Source organism: Globicephala melas, chromosome 2 (genome assembly GCF_963455315.2).
Source record: "Globicephala melas chromosome 2, mGloMel1.2, whole genome shotgun sequence".
Taxonomy (NCBI): domain Eukaryota; kingdom Metazoa; phylum Chordata; class Mammalia; order Artiodactyla; family Delphinidae; genus Globicephala; species Globicephala melas.
Genome location: NC_083315.2, coordinates 61,022,349 through 61,041,462, shown reverse-complemented (window position 1 = coordinate 61,041,462; position 19,114 = coordinate 61,022,349). Strand labels below are relative to the sequence as shown.

General features: G+C 53.0%; 1 protein-coding gene across 2 annotated transcripts in view; it reads left to right on the top strand.

Moving 5' to 3' along the window:
* CD276 (CD276 molecule) overlaps positions 1-8,817 on the top strand; it is a 30,002-nt gene extending 21,185 nt beyond the window's left edge. For both annotated transcript variants that reach the window (XM_030875028.2, XM_060294013.1), the window contains exons 7-10: positions 2,785-2,919; positions 4,004-4,045; positions 5,422-5,457; positions 7,433-8,817. In XM_030875028.2, the coding sequence (XP_030730888.1) occupies positions 2,785-2,919; positions 4,004-4,045; positions 5,422-5,457; positions 7,433-7,455 (236 nt within the window). In that variant the 3' untranslated portion in view covers positions 7,456-8,817. The remainder of the gene's footprint in view (positions 1-2,784; positions 2,920-4,003; positions 4,046-5,421; positions 5,458-7,432) is intronic.
* The last annotated feature ends 10,297 nt before the right edge of the window (positions 8,818-19,114 follow it).

The following is a 19,114-nucleotide window of genomic DNA, read 5'->3' as shown; positions in this document are numbered from 1 at the left end:
CAAGTCCTAACCCCCCTGGTGGCCAGTTTCTGCATAAGCCTCTGGACTCACAGACTTATTCTATCTTCCTGTTGCCCCCACTTACATGGACATTACGTGGCCTTTACTTCTGCAAGCTCAGAGTCAGTGCCCATCACACTTGCCTTCTAGAAATTCAGGCTCATTCCTCCTTCTCTTTTAGGGTTTTCCTTCTGGCAAGGCTGTGTTCCCTCTGCCCACCCCCTCCCCAAGATTGATCCCACCCTCTTTCTGGAGACCCTCAGGTCTGTGCTTTCCGTGGAGGAGTCACTGCCCTGGGCTGTTGGATGTCCCGAGGGGTCTCTTTGACCTTTTAGAGAACAGTATATGGTCTGATGTATCCACAGGAGAGAATCAGAAATATTAGATAGAGCAGGATTGACAGAGAAGGTGAAGCTTTCAGAGAAGGGGGGCGGTGGTCAGAATGGGCTGGAGTTTCAGGAGAAGTCTCTAGGGACAGGTGGGAGTTGAGGGGACCTTGAAGGATTGGTGAACTCTGTGATAATTTGCACACTGAGCTGAACTGGATATTCGCCACACCGTGTAGAAAGGGCTTGTGAATATAAATGTGGTTGTACTCATGTACCTGAAGATGCAGGTCTGAGCCCTACTCTGTCCTTGACCGGTGGGATGAGGGCAAGGCTGACCTGTGCTCCAGGCACCAACAACAGCCTAGAGGTGGACATAGCAAGAGCCCCTCCTCCTGGGTACTTCTGTGGCTCTGCTCCATGCTTTGTTGCAGGAGCCCCACCCTGGGATCCCCAGGGGTTTCTTCAATGTGCTTCGTGGACTGGCCTCTCATGTCAGCTGCCATCCTCCTTTCCTGCACACTGGGGACATTTACCCCACCTAAGAGAAAAATCTTTATTGAAAATCTCAGTAGCTGACATTTAAAGTGCTTTCATTTCACAGATGAGGAAACTGGAATCCAGAGAGAAGAGAGAACTTTCCCAAGGCCACAGGCTAGCACAGTGGCTCTGACTCTTTCGGTGATTAGACACCTCTCTGAAAATTGGATGCATGATAATATATGCAGTCACTTGCATTTAAGTTTTGAGGGTTTGTGGCCCCTCTAAACTCAAACATGGGGGTCTGTGGACCTTGGCTCCGGCAGCCTGCCGTGAGCAGATGAACCGGAACCAGAATCCAACTTTTAGCCTCTCAGCCTAATTTTCTCTCCTCCCCACCACCCAGCCTCCTGTTTTTGTGAGAGCAAAACTGGCCTACTTTGGAGCCCTTGGCCTGTATTTTGCTTCAGGCAGCTTTGAGCCTTGTTAAACACTCTGGGATTGAGACTTTCAGTCTTCCAGCCTGGTCTCTCCCGCTCGTGGGGGTGCTGTATGTGGAGGGGGCTTTATGGAGCAAACACTGGACGTGGAACCTGGAGATGCAGGTCTGAGCCCCGCTCTGTCCTTGACTGGTGGGCTGAGGGCAAGTCTGACCTGCGCTCCAGGCACCAACACCAGCCTGAGGGTGGCCATAGCAAGAGCCCCTCCTCCTGGGTACTTCCGTGACTCTGCTTTCCTGCAGGGGCCTCACCCTGGGATTCCCAGAGGTCTCTTCCATGAGCTTCAGGGACTGACCCTCCAGGCCCCTCGTATCAGCTCCTGTCCTCCTCCCCTGCTCCTGCTCACCAGGGTGATGGGTCCCTTTGCTGCCAATGTCCAGAGCGGCAGCGTTGCCAGCCACGCCCGTTGAAAGTGACATTGGCTGCAAATCCCTGCATCTGTGCCACGGTCTCTACTGCCCAAGGGTTCATGGCGCTGCTGTCTGCTCTGACAGCACCTTCTGCAGGAGCTGCCTTCCCCCTGGCTTTTGTTAGATTTGTCGTCTCCAGGGCCTCTGCTCAGGACCCCGCGTGGGTCCTGGGACTGGGCTGGAGGATGGTGTGCTCAGAACAGCTGCTGGCCCTGACCCAGGCGAGGGTGGCTCAACTCCTTCCCTCTGCCCTCAGCGTTTCACAGAAACATTCCCCTGGCAAGTCTCTTCCTCTTGGGTAAACCCAGAGCCTTCACTCTGGCACCCTCAGTGTCCGCCCTCATCTTTACACGGGAATCTGCAAACATCTTCTGTCAAGGGCTGGATAATGTATATTTTAGGTTTTGTGGGCCACATACCGTCTTTGTTGCTACTGCTGCTGCTGCCTCTCCTTTTGTTGGTAACCCTTTACAAATGTAAAACTATTCATTAACTCAAGGGTTGTACAAAAACAGGCCACAGGCCAGATTTGGCCCACGGGCTGTAGTTTGCCAACTCCTGATCTATAACATGGGGGGGTATCACCAGGTGGGACTGGGGTAATCAGGGAGGGCCTCCCGAGGAGGAATCGTAAGCTAGATGGGGAGTTAGGGAGCAGTTTTTAGGTAGAGGAAACTGACAGCCATGGTGAGGGGGCTGGAAGGAGCCTCTGCAGAGAATGGTTAGGATACCAGTTTGGCTGGAGCAGTGGAATTACAAAGAAGAAGACTGAAGCACTATTCTCATGTCAGTAGGGAGCCATGGAAGGTTCTTGAGCATCATCAACCACAGACTCTTCAGCCCACCCAGGTTGAGGCATGTCCACGGCAGCCACGGCCGTCAGGGTTTAGAGGGTGTATGGTTGGGCAGGGAAGGGGCCCGGGAACTTAAGTAAGCTCTCTTCATGGTGTCGGGGCCCAGTGAGGGTAGGAGCCCCTGTTCACACCTTGGAGGCAGAGGGGCTGTCCTCAGGGCCACTGGGGGCCAGGCATGACAGTCTCTCTCCATTCTCCCCATCTCCCCTCCCAGGGCAGCCCATGACATTCCCCCCTGAGGCCCTGTGGGTGACCGTGGGGCTCTCTGTCTGTCTCGTCGCACTGTTGGTAGCCCTGGCCTTCGTGTGCTGGAGAAAGATCAAACAGAGCTGTGAGGAAGAGAATGCAGGTGAGTGAGAGAGGGGGGTGTGCGTGTGTGTGTCTCTGGGTATGTTAGTGTGTCTGTGACATCAACATGAGTGTCACTTTCCAGTGACAGAATGAGTGTGGGTGTGCAAATGCAGCTAGACTGTGTGTGTGTGTGATCTTGAGGCCGAACATGTGTTGTAAACAGGTGTGAGCCTGCCTGTGAGTGTGCAGACATGGCAGGATGAGTGTGGATATGAGTGTGACTGGGAGTGAGTGGTGGATGTGTGACAAGGGGATGGATGTGTCTGTGCAAACAAGCGTGACTGTGAGAGCCTATGTCACATGGGAGTGTCTGTGAGTGAAAGCACATGGAACTCGCGTAGCACAAGCGTGAATGCTTCGTGGGTTTGCGTGTCACCGTGAGAGGGTGTGTCTGCCTCCAGGTGGGGCAGAGTCTGAAGCAGCTGCTGTTTGCTTGGGCTGGGGGGTCAGTAGGAGTTGACTTTGGTGATTGGTAGGTGGTGAGTCGACATTGATAGGTAGGTGGTTTGACCTTGATAGGTAGGTGGTTTGACCTTGATAGGTAAGTTGACTCTAGTGAGTGTTGGGTGAGTGAGTGGACATTGGTGAGTGGGTGAGTTGACCCTGGTGGGTGGTATGTGGCTGAACATGAAGGTAGATGGTGAGGGGTGGGAGATGACTGGGTGTCAGGAAGGAGAGCATATATGAACGGAGAGGAGACTGGTCAGTTGGAACAGGTGGGTGGCTGCCTGTGTGGCAGGTGGCTGGGCAGGCTGCGGAAGGATGAGGAACCATAGACGGGTGGGTATGCACGTTGGAGGTGGTGGTTGACTGGGTTGGTGGGCGAGTGGACGGTGGGTGATGGGGCTGGTGGATGGTGGAGGGGCAAGTAGGTGGTCCTTGGCCAGGTGAGCGGCGGGCTCCAGGCTGGGGTCCCTTTCGTCCTGCCACAGCACTCTGCTCTGTGCCGGTCTCTGACCCTGTGTCCAGCATTTGGACCACAGACCAGGCCTGCTCAGCCCCATTTACCTGCTCCCGTGCTCCCGGGAGCAGAAGTTCAATGATGAAAGTGGGGCTGAGGAAGTTTTGGTTCACTCTTCCAGGCGCTGAGGACCAGGATGGGGATGGAGAAGGATCTAAGACGGGTAAGTCTGAGCTAAGAGCTGGCACTGAACAGGGGAGAGGACTCCAGCGTCTGGAGGGACCACGTTCACTTGAAGGTTTGAATGAAGTGTGTCCCGGGCACTGAGGCCTCCCAACCTAGGTGCGTCTGTCTTTGCTCAGTGTTAGACCTCAGGCAGGTCTCCCGGTGCTGCTTCGTGTCTCCTGCCTCTGCCTTTACCCGCCTACCAGGCTACTCAACCCTGAGGGACCTGCACTGTGGAGGCTGGTGGCTTCCTAGGGGTAGAGTGAGGGCTCAGGAGACAGGGCAGCCTGGGTTTTAGTTCCAGCTCCAGCTCATATAAGCTGAGTGGCCTTGAGCAAGTCACTTTGCCTCTCTGGGTCTCAGTCTCCTCCTAACTGCTCCCTTCATAGGTTCTGTGGGTTAAATTCAATGAGATCATGTATCTAAAGGGCCTAGTGTCATACCTGGTGCCTGTAAGGGCTCCATACTTTGCAGGCCTGTTATTAGGACGGTATTATCCGCCTGACACAGTCCCACTCTGCTTAGAGGCTGTGTGACTTTGGTCAAAGTGCTTTGTTCCTCTGGGCTTCAGTTTCTCATCTGTAAAATGTCGTCCTGCCCTGATGGCCCCAGAGGGCCATTTTGAAGCTATCTCGAGTGACTTTGCAAAGGGCATGGCACGAGCCTGGAGCCCAGCGGGGGCTGGAGGCCTCACTGCCTTCTCTTCCCTGGGCTTCTTAGCTGGGGGAGGCAGGTTCCCACTGAGCCATTTGGGATGGTGCCAGTTGACACAGCTTCCCCCCAACACCCGCAGAAGGAAGGGCAGGAAATGGACCCCTGGGGACTGCTGTAAATTATGTCAATTAATTCTCTGCCTTTGGTGTCCCCGGGTGTGGCCAGTGTGGAGACAGCCCTGGGATCAGGCCTCATTTTTCATGCTCGGAGGCAGGTATAATTGGCAGAAGGGAGGGAGTGGGGAGAAGAGGGAGGCTTAGAGAGCACTGGGTCCCAGTTCTGCACGATTCCAGGCCCACCAGGGGACACTTGCAGCCTCTTCAGTGCCTCACTTCACCCTATTTGTAGAGCCGGCTCAGCGTACTCTCACATCTCCAGCTCTTAGGAGGGCCGGGGAGTTGTTCCCATTATAGAGATGCAGAAAACTGAGGCCCGGGGGAGGAGTGACAAGCCAGAGTGGAGCTGGGACTTGGGATAGCAGCGGAGGGCCCCTTTTCTGGTGCTGTGATGTTGCCCTCACCCTCTCGACTCTCCCTCCTGCCTTCTCCCAGTTCTTCTAGCCTTTATTTCTTCCTTGGCTCCTATGCCTCTGCCCAACACCCTACCCCACCACTTTTCACGGTGCCCCCCTCACTGTGTACTCCTTCCTTTTTTTTGCAGCCCTGCGGCCTCTGAAACACTCTGAAAGCAAAGAAGGTAAAGACACGTGGTGTTTGAGATTGTGTATCTGTGTGTTTGTGAGCCTGTGTGTAGGAGGCTGGGGAGGGTTGTTGTTGTTGGGGGTGATTATCACCCTTCACTGCTGCCCTGAGGCTCCCTCCCCAGAAGAGCAGCCTCGATTCCCCCCTGTTGAAATGGCAGAGAAACCAAGGTCCCCGCTGCTCTCACAGGACGCAAATATGATAGAGGCTTAACCAGGACAGGAGTCGAGGTTGTCTTAAGGCCCCTGGTGCCCTGGAACCAACTTCCACTTACCTGGTTTCTGTCTTCTTCCACTCAAAGCTTCCAGCCCCAGGTCCGGAGTAGCTGCTGCAGCTCCCACAGCCCCTCCAGAAGTAAGGGGGAAAGAGGAGAGGGAGGGGACATTTTCTTCTAGGGCTTGACTAGAAATAGCTCCCGTCACTCCCGTTTATATCCATTTGTCAGAACCTAGTCACATGACTCCTAACTCAAGTGAGGCTAGGAAATGTGGTTTTCAGCTAGACAGCCACGTTCCTGGTCCATAGTCAGTGGTTAGTAAGTGTTAGCAATCATTATTATTTAGATTACTGTAACATCAGCAGTTACATTAGCAAGTGGTTGGTTGGAGGTTAGTTTGAGATTCTTCCTTATTAAAAGTAACCAAGAGCCACATCTACGTATGTGTGTTTGTGTATAAATATATGTGTATCTGTGTGTGTGTGTGTGTGTCTGTGTGCATGTGTATTTTGAACAAACTATTCCTTTATGCAGACTTGTCATTAAATGAGTGGCTTCCAGTTAGAAAATCAAAGGTCTTGGGACCTTAATTTTTGGCCAGAGGTTATGGAGCCTTAAATAATTTTCAGATTGCCTTGTCATCCCTGTTAGGAAATAAACTTTCACCAAGTCCCTGGAGGCTCATCCCTGCATTGAGCTTTTCTTTGGGAAGAAAGGAAGGAAGGACATAGGCCCTGTGCTCAGGAAACTCCCAGAGGTGGGGGGCAGTGGGGCCCTCAGAAACCTGTGCAGAATTCATGATAAAAGCTGGGTGAGGGGTCTTCAGAAAGGCAGCCTCATGCAGAAGACAGAGCCCCCTAGGGGAGACCTCGCTTTAAGTCTCTGCCCATAACCTTCCAGGGGGGTTCCTGTCACACCTCCCTTACGAGATGCCAAGGTGCCAAATGCAGAAGTGCTCTGTAAAGCAAGCCCTTCAGAATGCTGTAGAACGTTCCATGGCGGGAGTGGAGGCCTGTGTTGGGGTCTGGAGGGATGGAGATAAATTATCCGCCTCCCCGTTGTCCTGAACCAAATGAGGCATAGAAGGATCGAGCAGATGGAGATCAAAACGTCAGCCTGGCTGTGTGGAGCAGGGGGCCGCCTGACCCTGCTCCCCAGTGTGGCAGCCTGGCCCCCTGGTCTCTGGCCAGGCTGGACAAGCACAGAGACAGTCCCCAGAAGGGAGAGCTACTCTTCCAGGGACAGATGGAGCCCAAAGGATGGGAGAGGGAGGGGCAGGGTCACACAGGCCCCGGTCCGTCTTCTAAACTCTCCGTGCAGGTCAGGGAGTGGAGTGAGGCCAGGGGTGTGAATCTATGGGGTGAAGAAGATGGATCAAAGGACAGGGAGGGTGTGGGGGCAGAGTTGGGAAGGGAAGAGTGTGCCAGACAGAGGGCAGGGTTGTGTGCAGGGTGGGTGAACCCCTGGGGATTGAGAAAGAGGCTGGCCAGGACTGGGCAGTCTCCCCCAGGCACCCTCGTGGTCTGTCTGATGCCCAGCTGCTGTGTGTGTGTGTGTGTGTGTGTGTGTGTGTCTGAGCCTCGAGGGCAGTGCTCGATGCAGGGGGCTGCGAGTCAGACTGCTGGGCCCTGTCACACATACTCTTCCCCTTGAGTATGTGACCACATCCCTGGGGTTCTGGCACGCTCCCGACAGTAGAACTCCTGCATTTAATGCTCTCCCCGCTTTTTCTCCTTCCCATCATGAAATGCAGATGATGGACCAGAAATAGCCTGACCATGAGGACCAGGGAGCTGCTGCCCTGCCCCGGGGCTCCCACCTCCGGCTGCACTGGGGCCTCAGTGTGAGCCCTGGGCAGGGGGCTTCTCTGCCCTTAAAGGATGGCTTCTACTCTAGCGGGTCTACTCGTTCTGCAAAGGACACGATACATAGACCACCCCGCAGCCTTATTTCTCCGACGGACATGATTCCTAAGTCATCCTGCTGCCTTATTTCTCCAGTGACACGATACATAAATCATCCTGCCGCCTTATTTCTCCAATGGATATGCTACATGGACCAGCTGGCTGCCTTTTTTCTTCAAAGATGTGATACACAGTCACCGATTATCACTTCTCAGCCTTTTCTCCCACCTGCCCGTAATTCTGTCTCCTCTGACAGGGCCACTGCAGCCTTAGCATTTCCTCGAGTCTAGAAGCTTCTCCTTCTGCTCTGTCCCTAAAGTTGGCCATTCCCCTGTCCTGCTAAGTGAAGACAGGGCCCCTCCCCCAGGCATGCAGGTGCACGTGCTGGAACACGTGAGGACCTCCCCTGGCCCCGTCTCTTCCGTGGCGCCCTGGGCTGTGCCCTGTGAGCCCCACCTTCTGCCCGCCCTCCCCACGGGAAGCACGTGCTGGTCACACTGGGTCTCTGGGCGGCTGTGTGGGCCCCCTTGGGGTCAGCTTCTGTCCCTCTGCTTTTCCTGACTTCCCTTTCGTTTATCCACTCAAGTAATGTTCACTGAGCATCTGTGGGGTGTCAGCGCTATGTTAGGTGCTGGGGACCCCACGTGAGAAGACAAGCCTCTCCCTAAGGAGCTTGCCCTTCAGCTGGGAAACCCGTGAGGAAAGAGTGGTTGTGAGGGGCTCCTGCCTGGCTCGCTACTGTACTCCTGTTCTGTACCGCATTTCCCTGGATACCTCACTCCCATCCCATCCCTAATCCTTACCCAGAACAGAGGGTGGGGGCAGAAACCTGGAGAGAGGGGCAAAGCCTCTCACCACGACTGGAGAATCTGATGGTTTCCAAAGTGTCTTTCCAGGCATGAGCAGGGGGGCAGGCAGCCAAGGCCTGACAGACCCCGGGAAGCTGAGAGCCGCAGCACAGGGGAAGCCTGGGGCCTCTCCTCGCTGGCTAGAGCTTGGGGGCAGGGACAGCCCCCTCTCCCACCATGGTGCTATTCTGGGGCTGGGCAGCCACTTCCTGGCTTGTCTCTGGCCGGTCCCCAGCCTCCAGTGGAGTAAACTTCTGATGATCTGATGTCCTCCTGTTGACATCCCTCCCTTCACCAGGAATGAAAGATGTGGGGATTTCTAATTTAAATATGGGACTCTGAGGGACTTTGTTAACTGGTGGTGTATTTTGGGAAAAATAAACGCCTTTGTAGAAAGCTTTTTCTCTGCAAAATGTGTGGCAGTAGGGCGGGCAGCGGGACTTGGCAGGAAGGGTTCCCTTCTGGACGTTTGAAGCCAGAGTAGGGATACCTGGATCTCCTTTCTGTCACTGTCCTTAAGTCACGGGGTCTCCATGACCCCCTCTCTAGCCTCAGTTTCCCCCTTGGTAAAGTGATGTTGGCTGTCCAGAAAGCCAGGCCCTTTGGTCACTTTTGGGGGCTCCACCCCGAATAGCTTTATCTCAGAAGACTAATAGCTTTGTCTCAGAAGACTCAGACCTCAGGCTTGTTTAAGGGCTAATGCCCCCATTTCATGGATGGGGAAGCTGAGACCCAATAAGAAGCTGACACAGGAAAGGAGCTCTGTGTGCTGCTCTTGGCTGACCCAGTGGAATGGGCACCAGGCCCGAGTCAGAGGTCCAGGTCTAGGACCTAGTTCTACCCTGTGATCCTGAGCATTTAGCTTCTCTGGGCCTTAGTTTTCTTATATGAAAAATGGGCCTGAGGTTTTCCCCACCTTCTGGCTCCAAAGACTGGGAAGGGGGGTTGAATGCGGCAGGCAAACAGTTTCCAGAGAACCGGGTTCAGGGACCTGGGAGCCTGCAGAGTGCACAGTGCTCATTTGACCCGGGTGCCAGGGTCTCAGAACTGGCCAGCCAGTCAGTCCCCGAGTTCTGCAGGCCCTGGGGCAGCTGGAGGGGACCGGGCTGGGGGTCAGGACACTTGACATTTTTTCTCCAGCTCTGTTACTATCTTGTGACCAAGTCCTTCATCCCTCTAAGCCTTCATTTCCTTATCTATTAAGAAGGGGCGACGCGTCCTCTTCTGAAAAGTATGTGGCATTCTTTACAAACTGGGGTGCTTCTTCTAAAGTCGATGACCCTGGGGGTGAGACCTTGCTAGAAGTCCCACCCCTGGTCCTCTGGGTGGGTTTTAGAATCAAAAGCCTTGTGCTGAGGCTCTGCCTTTGCCCCTTATCTCCCCCTGTGCCCTTGAGCGTGTTCTCACCTCACCAGGCATCAACCCCACTTGTAAGGTGGGGACAATAGTAGTTCTTTTTTCATAGGATAGTTGCGAGGGTTGGACAAAGCAGGAAGAAGACACTACAAACTGTAAAGTGCTGGGCACGCGTGACGGCTTATCTTTCCCTCCCCGCAGTCGGGCTGCACACTCTTGCTCCCTCCGTGATTTTGTAGATGGAGCACAGTGACCCAGAGCAAGCTGTCTGAACCTCAGTTTGCCCATCAGTAAAACAGGCACGGTAACCGGTGCTTTTTCTCTCTGACAGGGCGGCTCAGACATGATGCTGTATCAAATACTCAAGGGAGGGATCCGGCAGGTGTGGGACTTCCCTGGGGGCTGGAGAGTGAGGAAGGTGGCCACTAAGTCCCCTGGTGACTGGTGCCCCAGAGAGCAGTACTTTTAGCTGCCTTCCTGGGCAAAACTCCAACTCCTGCGTTTTAATGGAGAAATAATTCTCACAGTGTGACAAGCTGTAGCCTGCAGGTGTCACATCCATATTAAAGAGGGGACAGAGCAAGGGTTCATTTTCCTGGCTTGAGGTGTGACCAGAAATCACCTCCAGGACCATATGTAACCAAGGCTGTGAAGACCAATTAGTGGCCCTGACTACTCAGGAGGAGGGGACTGGGTGTGTGTGTGGGGGGTGCCCTACCTTTCTCTACCTGCCTGCTTCCTCTTCAGAGCACTCTGCTTCCACTCACAGGCAGGGACGGCACCTTCCATGAGGCCTGTTCAGGGACAGGCACCTGACCTTGCTCATCCCGGGAGATGGTTGCCAAGTGGGATGCTGCTGGTACCTGTGGGCCAATGAGCAGAGACCCTGGCAGATTCTGAGCTGGGCAATGGCCAAAGATCTTGATGCAAAGCCCAAGTCTTAAACTGAGACATGAAGCCAAAGTTTGCTCCGAGGAGTCCAAAACCCAGGCCTCCAAGTGCAGGGCACTCACAGAGGGGCAGGAGCGGAGCTGCCGTGAAGTGAGCAGCCGGAACGTAGAGAGCGTGGGGGGCAGAAGCTTCAAACACCACAAACGCAAACAATACAGAAATGTATAGAGTGGTTGTGTTTACCTCCAGTCCCCCCACTCAGAGGGAAGCACTGCTAAGGGTTCGAGAGCCGTCCAGACTTTTCTCCAGGCGTACACATTTTTAAAAATGAAATCGTACATACAGTTTTGCAACTTTTTTTCTGTTTTCTTTACCATTTTCTCAAGTCAGTTCTCTTTCTTCCCTTTTTTTTTTTTTTGCGGTACGCGGGCCTCTCACTGCTGTGGCCTCTCCCGTGGCGGAGCACAGGCTCTGGACGCGCAGGCTCAGCGGCCATGGCTCACGGGCCCAGCCGCTCCGCGGCATGTGGGATCTTCCCGGACCGGGGCACGAACCCGTGTCCCCTGCATCGGCAGGCGGACTCTCAACCACTGTGCCACCAGGGAAGCCCCTGGGTTGCCTTTGTAGCCAGTCCCTGTGGCAGCAAGAACTTGTAAATGAAGAACACTTAGGGCCACTAGCAAAATGGATTCTAGACAGGGCAAAAATGGTGCTGGGAACTGCCGCCCCAGCCAGGCTCTCAGGGACTCCGCCACGGAGCCCGACTCAGCAGCAGACAGGGCCTGTGGGCCTCTCTTTCTCCCCCACCCGCCCTGCACCACCTTCCCCTTCATCACCTACCTTGTGGTGGCCCTGCCTCAGTTCCCCAGGAGCTAGCGGTCTTCGTGGTTCTGGGACCCCAGCCTTGGAGGTGAGTGCGTCTGCCTCCTGCTGGGTGGGGTGGGAGCAGCCGTCTGAGTGTGCGCTGGGCCTTGGGCTGAGCCCTGCATCCTGTACCCACCACACCTGACCACAGGAATGGGGCCACATTCATCAGCATCTCACTAGATGCAGGTGCCTCAGGGCAAGTTAAATTCCCTGCACTTGTGTCTGAGGGTGTTCATGACCTGGCCATTTGGCTCCACCAGCTCCAGGTAATTATGGTGACACTATTTCACCACTAATGAGGTGGTGCTCTTTAGAGCACAGGAAGCACTGGGTCTCATGGGGCATGCACATCCCAGCCCTCAGAGACAGAGGATCTGCGACCTTTGTCCCCAGCCTGTCCCCAGCACCTGAGAAGCAAAAGAACCCCCTCCCCTCCACTTCCCTCAGCTCATATGATTTCTTCACCCCTAGTGCCCTCCTCTGGACATGTTTCATTGTTGTCCCTTTCAGATGGAGGCCCTGCCATGGATCAAAATGTTTCAGCTTACAGTAGATCAGCCTCTCACCTCCTTGATCCTTGAGCTCCTAGCGATACAGCTCCAGATCACAGTTGTCCAATGATTCTCAACCCTGGCTGCACCCGAGAATCACCTAAGAAAGTTTTATTAAGAGTAGTGCCTGGGCCCCACCCCTAGAAGTTCTGATGCAGCTGTTTGAGATCATTGCTAAATAGTTGATGTGCGTACCCCAGGGGCTCCGGCCTAGCTTACAAGTTAATGAGAAATAGGATTCAGAGAGACAGCCCTGAGCCGAGGCTTTGGAGACCAGGCACATGAGACAAGCCAGCTGTTCTCAGTGATGACTGAATCAGACCCAAGGGTATTTGTTTTCTCACTAAAGGAATCACAGACAATACAGGTGCAAGAAAGGTTAAAGGAAGCGATCTTGTTTAGTGTGGAGAAGAGAGGGGCCCTATTCCCTGTGTTGTGGGGCCCAGAGGAGAGCAGGAACCCTGAGTTCCTACCCTTGGTCAGACCAGGCACCCAGGCTCCAGGGAAGTGAGAAAAGATGGGGTGTCAGGGATGATGACTCAGCCCCCTTCACCTGAGGACAGGAGGCTCCCTCCTCTTCCTCCCACTGCCTCCCCTTCTCCCTCCCTTGTCGCCCCCCAGGCCTCCAGATGTGCACAGTCACATGGCAGGTTCTGGCTCCCTCCCTCCCTCCAGCACCACGAAGGGAAGGACCATCTGTCCTGCTCGCTGCAGCCCAGCAGTCTGTGCGCGTGTGCCAGGCTCAAGGAAGCGCCCTTCACGCTCTTCCTGTTTTCTTTCCTCCCTGCCTCAAACTTGCTTCTGCCCCAGGATATTCTGTGGCCTCCATGGTTCTGCAGACCTGCTCTATCCAGAGTGACAAGAGTATAGCATCTTTCCTCCTCCACTGCCTTCCACTACCCTCCTGCAAGGTCTCTGGCCTCTAGTCCTTCCTCAGTCTTAAAACTTACCTATCTGGAGTCTACCTGTCTAGTTGCGTGATTCACAGACTGTCAGACTCCCAGGGTCCTAGTCTGCACCCTACCCCATTCCCTTCCTGCCTCTTGTGTTTCAATATCCTCTCCTAAGCAGTTCCTGCAGAATGTGACCCCATTCTCAGGGCGCTGGGAGTAAGGACCACCATGTGTCTCTGCCAGCCACTGAGCTGACATTTTGCCTTATTTGCTAAGATAATTCAGTGTAATTTGTTGCTAATGAATGAACGCATTACTTCTTGTTCCTATAGCTTTCATAATTACTTTGAAGTCCACGTGCTCACTGGTGACAGCTTCAGCAAACATTCTGAGAACCTGAAGCTGGCCAGGTTGCAGAGCCAGCTCAGCCTCCTTGGGTGACCACGCTGAGGGCTTTGGTGACCGGGGAGTCACGGCCAGGGTGCTGATTTCCTTGGTATCTCCATCCAGGCTGCCCTTCTGAGCGTCCGCCCGTCCACTGCAGCTGGAACGATCTGGGTCAGCCCTACAAGACAATGTGCTGGCGGCCAGGGACTCCAGATCTGGGGCATTTGTGGAGTGGGCTTGGCAATACTGGGAGAGGAGCCCATTGTGCTCTGTCTGGAGGACGGGTGATGAGGGAGAAGGGGACAGAGGTGATTGACGAAGCGGAAGAAGTTGTATGCATCATATTCAGTCCTGTTTATAAAAGCCTTTGCTCAAGCTCTTCCTCCACTGGGTCTGCCCTCTCTCTTCTCTGCCTATGGAAATCCTATGTACTCCCTCCTGTGTATCCCCCTGGATCCCTGACTGCATCTCGGTGTTTCACAGCCATAATAAAGCACTGGCTCCTTCACTGCTCTCTGGGAGTTCATATCCTCCCTAGAGCAGTTCTGGATTTCCCTCACCCAGCCCAGAGCACAGAGCAGCCCCTGTCCTCTGGTACATTGCTGGCAGGGAAGTACCCAAACCACATTAATCCAGTCTCTGAATGGAATTCAGACTGAGGCTGAAGTTTATTTCTGCACCATCCCCGAAAAAAGGATTTCCCAGCAAATGAATAATGTAAATGAGGTTGCCAACGGGTGCTTAACCTATTTAAAGGAATAATCTATTTAAAAAATCTCTTAGACAGCACCTATTTACCCAGAAACAATTGATATGGTAATTGCGAGTCATTCTCTTTTTTTATTTACCAGAGAAGCTTCCCTAAGCTTCATGTTCACCCACTCCCACGGTCTGTGTGGGGAACGGTACCGGTTAACCCTTGGGGTGCTGGGTACTCTGTGTCCTTGCAGGTCACAACTGCAAACTGAGGTCAAGAGCAGTAGCCCCCTACCCTGGTTGACTGAGATGAAGAGAGATCGCCCAAAGGACAGAGGCTTCATGGCTGTCACCTCACCTGCACTTCTGTGATGTGAATGAATAGGTCTGAACAGATGGCCTCAGGCTCAGCCCAGACCAACAGAGAGGGGATAGGCAGTCAGACAGGGTGTGGCGGGGGTGGAGGGGTGCGGGAGGACTGAGATGCGCATGGGGAGGATTGCTCATTGCTCAGCTGAAGATGGCAGTAGAAGGAGCTCCAGGCTCAAGGGGGAGGCAGCCGTGGCCCCCTGGGTACCAGCACTGCAGATCAATGTAATCCCTTGGCCTGCAGATCAATTCTGCTTTCTCAGGGTTTAATTGGCTTGTTGGCTTTGGCTTGCGGAAGAGAAAGAGGCTCTTACCCAAGGAGAGGAGCTGTGTCAGAGGCAGCCACGGCACCTCCATCCCTGCCCCACCCCCACAGAGGGATCATGGGGCAGGAGACACCACGCTTACCCCTTGCCCAGGTCCCTGAGCTGGGTCCTCCCTGCCCACTGGAGTGGGACGAGGCTAGACTGAGATGCCTGGGCTGAGGGGCTCCTGGGGATGGTTGTCTGGCTCTGTGCACCTGCTCTGGCTCTGTTGCTCCTGGTCTGATGTGGCTCTGGATGGGTATGTGCATGGGGAGAAGGGAGTAGATGCAGGAGTCGGGGGGAGGAGAGTGAAGGGTACCTGGGTACCTCAGCCTGCCCAGGAAGGGACCTCCCACCTCTTTCCCCTGTACCACTGAGTCAGAGAAGGGGAGCAGTTGCCCAGCAACTCAGAGCAGCATTCAGAGGAGGGCTCTTGCCCCAGCTCAGCGCTGGGTCCATAGGACTCTGTGATATTACCTTCTGGGGTTCAATCTGAGGACAGGAACATGGCATCAGAGCACCCACCTTCACAAGGCGGGGAGGGCAGCCCAACAACGTGGGCTTCTCCTCTTTGCAGGCCCCACAGGGCCAGCCCCTCTGAGGGAGTAGATGTTTCATTGGTGGTGGTGGCAGTGGCGGCTGAGACCTCACAAGCCATCTCTCCTCCCAGCCTCAGCAGCCTCTTCTCTGATCTTGTGGTTTTCCTAATAAACACATTTAAAATATTTATGAAGGCAACGTCAGTGAAGCAACACAACATTACTCTAAAATGATTTTCTTCTTCTAACAGGTAGCTTTGGCATGAGCGCTGATTGCTAAGCTCCTAAAGGCAGACCCCTCAGGGTGAAGCCCCAGGGTTGGCACTCACGGCTCTCCCTGAATGAGCTAAGCGGTGGTGGTCCCTCCGCTCTCTTGGGGGGCCAGGCCCGGTGGCAGATGAGGAGGTAGGATGGTTTGATAGGGCTCAGGGGCTGGACTCTGGAGGAAGGAGTCGACTGGATGAGGCTCTGGGACAACTCCCGATAGGGGAAGAGCCTGAAAACTGGAAGTGTCTCTGGAACCATGGACAGCCCCTCCAAGCTTTGCTCCTGGGGAGATGAGAAGCCCAGGGGCTGGGAGCTAGGACTCCTGGGTCCATGCCCCACTTTGTTGATAGGAAGGGCTCTGCTCTAGAAGGAAGTGATGGATGCCATGGGTTGGTAGGGAGGGGCCTGGGCTGCTTTGCCCACTGAAGAGTTGGTGGCTGAGCTCAGCTACTCCTCAGCAGTCCTGGGAAGACAGGATATGATAGCAATACCTTGTATACACAGGTTGGGGTGGCATTCGGGATTTGCAGCTGGCCCCAGATTCTTCTGTCTGGCCTTTGAAAGTCCAAGGAGTCCCCACCTGCCCTCCTTGCACAGACCCCTGCGCTGTCCTCTCATGTCAGCTAGATGCACCTTGTCCAACCCCCTCTGGTGCAGGCAGATGGGGAAATGGATGCCCCTTCTCACACCTCCACCCCTCCCCAGGCTGGAAGGAAAACCCCTGTCTATATCTATCTGGAATGCAGATGGAGGGAGGCCGTGATGGCAAAATCTGGGGAGGAGGGTTCTATCCTCACCCAGCTCAACCCCAGAAAAGCCTCTTTCTAACAAGAACTGTTTTCATCACCATAGCCTAAAGCCTGGAGCTGCTCTAATTATGTGTCAGGCTGGAATCTGACAGGAAGCATTTTAATTATTAATTTGAAGTGTGCCTAGTGTCAGAATGGAGGAAGGCTGGTTCCTTAAGCTCACTCATGCCCAGCCCTGTCTGCTGGGACCTCATTAGTGACACCCCAGGCCTCCCAGACCTCCCTCCTCAGGCAGAGCCTCTTTCCTGCCACGGTGCAGGATCTGCATCTCCCACTCCTCTGCCCTTCCTAACCCCCTACTTTGCACAGCGCTCTCTTGTTTTCCTTATTTCCCTAAACGCTTCGGCATGGAGTCTACCCTTCCCACTGTACAGATGGAAGAGATTGAGGCCCAGGGAGGGCATGGGGTCTGCCTGATGTCGCAGCACACAACAGCCACAGGCAGGACAGAACCTCTGCATTTTCTAGTTTGGACTCTTTAGTTCTTGCCTGCCAGTGGAGGTGGTCTTCTGCAGGGCTCTCTTTCTCTATCGTCCCATCTTCATGTTCACGTCATCTAAGGTGGCATGCAGAGTCTTCTTTGATGCGTTGCACGCATCTGACACTTTTAAGGAACAGTTTGCTTGCTCCATTTACACCCAGGCATGGGCATGCCCTTCTGGGTTCTGGGGCCAGACTGCTTGCCCTGTGCCAGGTGAGGTCGGGGTAAGGGCCTGCCATAGACTGAGGACATCATTTGGCCTGTTTCCTTTTCTGCCTTGTCAAGGGAGATTCAGCTTCTGCTTATTGGTTGTTTTCTAGATTTGACCCTCCGCATTCGCCTGTGGATCAGGGCCTGTCCCTTCTGTCACGTGCCATTGTTTCTGCATTTCTGAATTCAGGGCCATGAAGCCCCAGACTGGACAGCAGCCCTGGAGCTGAAAAATGTACTGTTTCATGTGTGTCCAGCTGCTGGCTTGCTTCTGTATCTGAAGATTCCTTTTGTTTTTCCTCTGAGCCCCGGGAGTTTTGCAAGGTTGAGGTGGCGTTCCTATCCCAGGCTTCCCTCCTTGTGTTGCTAGATTCCCAGGTAGCCTGGCTCCACCCTGGCTGATCCCAGTCCTTCCCAGGCCATGCCTGCCTCAGTCCACATCCAAGGCTTAATGCTTAGGAAGTTGTTCTCAGCTGATGGCCTCTGGTTCACTTCTCTATGAAGCCTTCCTTTATGTTTGATCCCGTGCTGTAGCTGGATAGAGAGGCCATGATCCCCTAGGGAGGTTTGATCTAGGAGGACCTGTGGGGTCCAGAGTAGGAAGAAGGAACCTTGGAGGAATTGGGGGAGGCTTACCAGAGATGGTGACATTTGAACTGAGACTTGAAGGATAATTGGTATTTTACTCTTGGTTGGGTGTAGGAAACAGAAGCTACTGTATTTTAAGCAGAAAGAGGTTGAACTCAGCGTCCTGGGTGTTTACAAAATCATTGGAAGGGCTGAAGGAGCAGGCTTGAGGCTGGGTCTCCAGGAATGACTCCCAGAATACTACAGAACTGACCAGCTAGGAGGCTGCTACCTTGGCCACTTTAGAAAGGCATTGTGGTAGGCTGAATAATGCACCCCCCCAATATCCCCATCCTAATTTCTGGAACCTGTGAATATTATCTTACAATGGTAAAGGAGACTTTGCAGATGTAAGTTAAGAATCTTGATCTCACCAAAGTGGGTATAGAAGGATCATATCTCAACATAATAAAAGCCATTTACAACAAACCCACAACCAACATAATACTCAACAGTGAAAAGCTGAAAGCCTTCCTACTAAATTCAGGAACAAGACAAGGATGCCCACTCTCACCACTTCTATTCAACATAGTATTGGAAGTTCTAGCCAGAGCAATCAGACAGGATAAAGAAATAAAAGGTATCTAGATCAGAAGGGAAGAAGTAAAACTGTCACTATTTGCAGATGATATAATACTCTATATAGAGAACAGTTTCCACACAAAAACCATTAGAACTAATCAATGAATTCAGCAAGGTAGCAGGATGTAAGATTAATATACAGAAATCTTTTGCATTTCTTTACACTAATAATGAAATATCAGAAAGAAAAGTAAGGAAACAATCTCATTTAAAATTGCATTAAAAAAATACCTAGGAATAAACCTAGGAATAAACTTAACCAAGGAGGTGAAAGACCTATATGCTGAAAACTATAAAACATTGATAAAGGAAATTGAAGATGACTCAAAGAAATGGAAAGATATCCATTTGCTCTTGGGTTGGAAGATTTAATATTAAAATGGCCATACTACCCAAAGCCATCTACAAATTTAATGCAAGCCCTATCAAAATACCCATGACATTTTTCACAGAAGTAGAACAAATAATCCTAAAATTTATATGAAACCACAAAAGGCCCAGAATTGCCAAAGTAATCCTGAAGGAAAAGAACAAAGCTGAAGGCACTGCTTCAGACTATGCTACAAAGCAATAGTAATCAAAACAGCATGGTACTGGCACAAAAACATATAGCTCAGTGGAACAGAATAGAGAGCCCAGAAATAAACACATGCACCTATCTATGGTCAATAACCTATGGCAAACGAGGCAAGAATATACAATGGAGAAAAGACAGTCTCTTCAACAAGTGGTGTTGGGAAAGCCAGACAGCCTCATGTTAATCAATGAAATTAGAACACTCCCTCACACTGTATACCAAAATAAACTCAAAATGGTCTAAAGACCTAAATATAAGACATGACACCTTAAAACT